Source organism: Brachionichthys hirsutus, unplaced genomic scaffold (assembly GCF_040956055.1).
Source record: "Brachionichthys hirsutus isolate HB-005 unplaced genomic scaffold, CSIRO-AGI_Bhir_v1 contig_725, whole genome shotgun sequence".
Taxonomy (NCBI): Eukaryota; Metazoa; Chordata; class Actinopteri; order Lophiiformes; family Brachionichthyidae; genus Brachionichthys; species Brachionichthys hirsutus.
Genome location: NW_027180473.1, coordinates 117286 through 123794, shown reverse-complemented (window position 1 = coordinate 123794; position 6509 = coordinate 117286). Strand labels below are relative to the sequence as shown.

The window sequence follows — 6509 nt, the reverse complement described above, 5'->3', positions numbered from 1 at the left end:
GTGGCGTCCCATTGTTGAGCGAATGGACCCAAAACCGAGATGTCCACGGCTAAGAGAGGACAAAGCAAGTCACCAGGAAAATGAATCGTCACTCTGATAGGTACGACAGTCAATATCTGGATCAATGCACTGGAGACACCACTGGAGGACAATCAAACCTACAAGCACGTGTCCCAAAACGTTTCAGGTCGGCTTCTCATTTCCATTCATCACTGGTTGCAGACTCAGGTTGTATAATGTTTATGAGCGATCTACTAAATTAAAGCGCACCTAAACATTGGGAGGAACAGCGTTCTCTGAGTTACAGCCTCCCTCAGCATCGTTCTCCTTCCAGTCGGACCCAACTGTGTCACATTTTAACTCGCGGGAAGCAGCAGATCCTTTAAAAACAAACGTTTAACAATGCTGTGCCTTTTATGTAACAGGGATAGTGTGTGTGTGTGTGGGGGGGGGGGGGGGGTCATGCAGGAGGGCAGCCTCCTGCATGAAGACATCAGACCCCCATCTCCAGGGGTCTGATGTCTTCTACTTCATCTGTAATGGAAAGTCCAACAGAGCCGAACAAGCGACAAGCATCGCAGCAGGTGCCACAAACGCAAAAACCAAAACGCACAATAGTTTTACAAAGTGACCGAAGCTGCAAGGCGCTTTAGACAAGTAGAAAACAACAGCAAACAAACAGGTTTTGTTTTTCTCCCTTGGTGTTTGTGCATCAGCATTGAAGAAAGTGACGATTGGAAACAGCGTTTATCCTCCCGCTGCTCCTGGAATGTTTTACTTTCTGAGGGTTGAATATTAAACGTAACAAACATTCCGGGAGAGACATTTTCAGCTAAAGTTGGACACCCGGTGTTGCTTCCGGTTTGAATAACGTACATCTTCCATACTGCCCTTTTTCTCTGCTTGCCTGTGTATGAACAAATCCTGTTGTCTTTTGGTGCTATTTTTCCCCCAAAAATAATAATCGATTACTAAAAAGATTATTGTTATAAGGCAACAATCCGTACTTCAATTTCATCAACATTCAATGAGACGTTACCTTTCTGGACATGAATGATGTCTGGGTAGTTTTCCAGGTGTCCTTGGTAAAGACCCAACAGGTCCATGATGACATCCAGGTCCTTGCTGGGCTGCTCGGCGAAGTAGTCTCCCACGGCCTCGTAGGCGTCCCCGGTGAAGGCGATGGCCTGGTTGAGCCCGGCCGAGTAGCTCTGCTGGTCCATCTCAAAGGCCTGGCTGAGCACCTTGAACGACAGGCCCATCTTCTGATACTCCTTCCTGAAGCCGCCGATCTGCTTGCGGGCGAACTCGCCGACGGCGGCGCTGAGCTGCAAGGCGCCGTCGTCCATCCTTCTGGTGAAGGTCTTGAAGCCGTCGATTTTGCTCTCCACCTCCTGGAAGTCGAGCGGCGCCGACGGGGTGCTGATGGTGAGGAAGAAGTTGGCGCCAACCATCTCGTCCTTCTCCGCCTTCCTCTTGCCCAGCTTCCAGGCCTTCTCGTCGTTGCAGCCCAGGAAGTGCTGGAAGACGTCACACCGGGCCAGCACCGGGTGGCTGGTCATGTGGCTCATCCACCACATCAGGCCCTTCCTCCGCTTGGAGATGAAGTCCTCCTCGAAGCGGCCCGTGGCCTGCTTCTCGGGGATGCGGGGCACCGAGATGACGGGGAACTTCTCCACCAGCCGGGCGTACAGCCAGTCAAAGTGCTTGTACCTGCGGTTCACCTGCACGCGCGTGTGCGTGGGCGTCAGCTTGTAGGAGATGTAGCTCTTCATGCCCTTGAACTTGGTCTGCTTCGTTGGGTTGTCGATCGTGCACGAGAACGGGTACGGGTTCTCCTGCCACTCGGGCCCCTGCTGGCCCACGATCACGCAGATCTTGTCCCCGTCCTTCACGAAGCCCGCCGCCTCCCCGAGCACGAACGCCTCCCCACCCGACTTGACGAAGGTGGAGAACCTGTTCAGGTTCCTGCTGACCGTGGCCGAGCTCTTTGCGTGCTGCGCGTTGCCCCTGGACGCCGATGACGTGGACAGGCTGTAAGCGGACGGCCCGTTGCCTTCGAAGTCCCGGTACCGCCCCGCCCCCGCTGTCCCGGGCTCGTCCGCCGCCGTGGAGCTGTCGTCCCAGTCGTCGTCCCAGTCGTCGTCGCTCCCTTGGGCCGGCGGCTGGTCGGCGTGTTGCTGCTGCGCGAAGCCAGACGAGGGAGATCTAGAAAGGTTCTCCGCCCTCGCCTGAGAGCCGGCAGACCCCGCCGGGGGGGCGTTGGTGTACCGGGAGTCCGCCGAGGTGTCCCCGGATGTGCTGCGGCTGTCGGCGGCGTCTCCTCTCAGGATCTCCACGTAGGACGCGGGGAACAAGCCCCGCTCGCCGCTGCTGTTCGCCCCCTCGAACCAGCCGTCGATGTCCCGCTCGCTGTACAGAGTCAGGACCTCGTTCTCCCGCAGCGACACCTCTCCCGGGTTCTCAGAGGTGAAGTCGTACAGCGCCTTGGCTCTGAGCGCCATGGTTCACCCACCCGGGGGGGGGGGGGGGGTTGAGGCTCGGCTGGCTGGCCGGGGTCGGGAGGGGGGCAGCAGGCTAGCTCATCCGAGGCTACGCTTGGAGAGTCGGCGTGTAAAGTTTCTCCCGTTTTGGAGAAAGTCCCGGTTCTGTCCCTCCCCCGGTGCAGTCCTCGTCCCGGTCAACACCCAGAGGACTCGGTCGCGCTGCTCGTCCAGTGGTGGGTCCTCCAGGTCCCGAACTGGACCGAGTACCTCCCGGTGCTGACGCCCTCCAGCGCCCCGCAGCTCTGAACTGAAGCGTCTGCCTGCCTGACGAGCTGGTGCCGCAGCGACAGGGGAACCAGGCTGGCTAATCGAGGGCAGGGGAACCAGTCTGGCTAATCGAGGACGGAGCTTCAGCGCTGCTGCGATCTGAGGCTCCACAGGCAGCACAAATGGACCGTGTAACAGTGGATTTACGATACGTACCTTTAAGGAGGCGTCCCCTTCTTATGACGTCACCAGGCTGCGCCTATGTTGTTGTTGCTCTTTATTCCGTTCCTCAAACTGGTCGATTTATCTTTCAGTACAACTGTTGTCTGTTGCTTAATAATATTACAGTGATGGTTTTAGTTCTGGCCGATTTCGCAATGCCTTTAATCGAATCGACCCAGACTTGCCTCCCAAATCTTCCCTTTCTGCTTGATGCAAAACTACAAGGATGAAACCTGTTTTTAATTTTCGTTTTCCATTGTTAATTGTGCCTGACATGATGCAATTCATGATTGATTACTTGAAAAGAGACAGGATCAGATGTAGATGCTTATGTTTATGTTTATGCATTTTATTCATCAGATCAAACCCTGCTTTGCCCAAACACCTCGCATGATGTTTTGCTAAACCTTTTGGACCATTTCCTAGCATGTAGAGATGAGCCGTGTTTTTTATATATATATATATATATATATATATCTGTTACAGGAGGAGAAACCTTTCATTTTTATCCTCTTGCAAACAAATAGTTTGATTTTGCGCTAAGACGGCTACAACATGACATCACTGTTCAAGAGGCTCCAGGTTACTTTCTGTGGTTGCTTCTGTTCGGCAGGTGCTGTTTGGTGCCCTGAGAGTGATGGAGACCCTGCATGGCATTTGATGAACTGACGGAGAACACCAAGGTCAAGCACTGGTACGGGCGTCTAGAGAGGGCATCGCTCAACCACGAGTGATGTGGTGAAGGAGAACACAGAACATGGAGCGCTTCCAGCCAAAAAACAAAGCAAAACAAAACCTGGACAAACTGCTAGAACGACAGCGACCATCACCAGGAAGCAAGATGTTCTGCCCTGATTGATGTCCTGCAACCACAGATATGACTGTAAGCTTGTGTGTCTGTGTGTAGGTGTGTGTGTGTGTGTGTGTGTGAACGTGTCACAGACTTGCTGATAAAGAGCTCATACTATCAAGACGCTTTCTAATCAAGTCTAGCAGTTTTTGAAGGGCTACTACTGACCTCTGCTGGTGAAGTGTGGGAACTTCAACACTATCAAGACAAAAAAAGTCATAGATGTAACAATGGGGAAAAAACCTTTTTTAAACCATGTTCCACTTAATGAAGCTTAACAAATCCCTGGCGGAAGTGCAACTGTCTTTCAATCGTGGTCATGCTAATTTTTAGGGAGGAAGAAAAGGCAAGCAAAACGAGGAACAAATGGAGGGAGACTCTGGTTAATGAATTAAGATATCATAAATGTCTAATAAGTAACTAATAAATGTCAAGTAACCTTTGATAAATGTTAATGACTGAAAAACTATCGTACAATATTTTTTAATATATGATGTTGAATGATTAATTGAGAGCAAGTATCATGTCCGTCATAATAAACAAAACGATGCGCCACACCTTTTAAAAAAATAGGAATTACACTTACTTTCTTTCTCTAGTGAAAGTGCAGAGCTTGAGCAATTTGGAAATCTGTCTTATGCTGAGCTATATTTGTGAGATTTATGCCAAAAGTGAGATGCAAAATTCAGAATTGTAAAATCTATTCCAATAATTAGGTCGACTTTTTTTTTTTAAACTCTACCTCTTGTCCTGTTTCACTGTTTTCTGAGTGTTCATATTAAGAGACATCCTATTTTAATCACAGTCAGAAACTGACGATGCATTCATTTAACTGTAACCTTCAACGATTTTTCAAATGACTATAATACATTGTACTATTAAATATGAATGTAGCCTGCTTATGTTCGTGTATTGCCTCTAATAAATCATGGAGTGTGACTGTGTGACTGTGAGGTCTAATGTAAGGCATTTTAGGCAGCGTGATGGCATAAAACGCGCTATATAAGCATTTACCATTTCCCATTTAGACAAATTAAAGTGCCATTAACCATTGCTTTTTAAAACCATTATAACCGCTTGTTATTGTCCACCAGAGGTCTCTCCTTTTCATTGGACTCTCGTTGTGTCTCCTTAGAATCCTTCATGCCTGTCAGAACTGTGCTGAGAACATTGAGTTCATTTCCCACTTAACTGTGCTCAGGGATTTTCCCTTTATGGCACAAGACATAAATTATTGAAGAGGAGTGTGGTACTTTGGGAACAGCAATTACTTCAGTGCACAGCTTGTATCACAGTAACAGATTTGTGATTTATACGGTTCCTATGGTCTTCACTTTAGCAATCCTTGAAAAAACAACAATCTTGTTAATTTACTCCTGTAAAGTCTGATGGCAAATCCAAAGAGTATTTACTGTGCTAATGTATTTCCCCAGAGGTTGCTGCTACTGAAAGCAAGGTAATTCTGTTAAAAATCTGCAAATGCATGAACAATGTGATGCCCCAATAGCCCACGAGAAAAGCAATTCCATGTTTGGGGGTAATAATGATATGTGTTTTTAATAGCAGACATATATTCCTTTTTTTTTTTTAATTATTATTAAAAAACATACAAGCTTACTTTTGAGTATTACTTCCGGTTCCCTTTGCTTTTCTTCAACAGTATTAAAATGTGCATTTTTGCATTAGACTAGATCTCTATGCGTTTTATTTGATCGTGTTCAATCAGAATGAAAATAGCCACCATGTGTTTGATCACGTGACCGCGCTACGTCACGCAGCGACGTACGTGACGTAGCGCAACGACGTACGTGACGTAGCGCCGTAAGGCTTCGCTCGTTTCCTCAACCAAACACCGATAAAGCTGGGAGTCCGCCGGCGGGTCTGCGGCTCTTTATTGAGGGGAAGGACGTGCGATCCCAGCGGCCCTCGGCGCCCGAAACAAAGCGGCTTCAGCGAGGACGACGGCGGAAAAGAGTTTTGCTCTTAAACGCACCAAAGGTTGCTTTTTATTTTTGCTGTGGCGGTCGAAAGGCGGGGAATACAAAGCGGACGTGTGGGGCAAAATCCATTCCATTACACCGCAAAGCCAGGTCGTGCGGCTGCGGACGGCTCAGCGACAGTACATGGATTATCTGGTGAGTGAAACGTCGGAATGTTGCCTTGGTGCGCCTTCCGTTCAGAGACGCGCTCCGACGGTAAGCCTTCCATTCAGAGACGGGCTCCGTCTTTTCGGTGTGTGGCTAACCGGCTATTGACGTTTGTAAATGTTGTGATTACTTGTCCCGCACCAGCTGTTAGATTTTAGATGATAGCCTCCCAAGGTCTGAAGCCGGACCAGAGTCTATTTGCATGTGAAAGAATAAGAAACCGGTTCCACCGTGAAGTCTCGTTAGCTCCGGGGGTGGATGTTGCTAATGACCGGGTTACGGTGACGTCATTGGACAAAGCAGCACAAGTTGTCAGACCCTTCTTTGAGAGCTTTCTTTAATGCCCTAATGTGGGGGGTATTACCTTCTTAGCGTGTTAGTTATAACTGTGTGACCAAAACATGAATTGCATTTAAGACCGATGTGTCAGGTTTAACCTTTTGTAAATAAATACTAAGTATTTTTGGACCTTTTCTCTCTTTTGTCAGGATGGAAATGGGTGTTGTGCAACAATAGAAAAGCTGTGCTGCAGCCTTT

The 6509-nt window shown here is 48.7% G+C and overlaps 2 protein-coding genes across 2 annotated transcripts in view; one reads left to right on the top strand and one right to left on the bottom strand.

The window, feature by feature from the left end:
- Positions 1-986: 986 nt before the first annotated feature.
- On the bottom strand, positions 987-2504 carry LOC137915193 (sorting nexin-18-like). The gene has a single exon (XM_068758634.1). The coding sequence runs from the start codon at positions 2502-2504 to the stop codon at positions 987-989; it is 1518 nt and encodes a 505-aa protein (XP_068614735.1).
- Positions 2505-5977: 3473 nt separating this feature from the next.
- The window catches only part of LOC137915191 (ADP-ribosylation factor-like protein 15), a 64330-nt gene continuing 63798 nt past the window's right edge, over positions 5978-6509 (top strand). The window contains exon 1 of the mRNA XM_068758632.1: positions 5978-6020. Coding sequence (XP_068614733.1) covers positions 5978-6020 — 43 coding nt within the window. The remainder of the gene's footprint in view (positions 6021-6509) is intronic.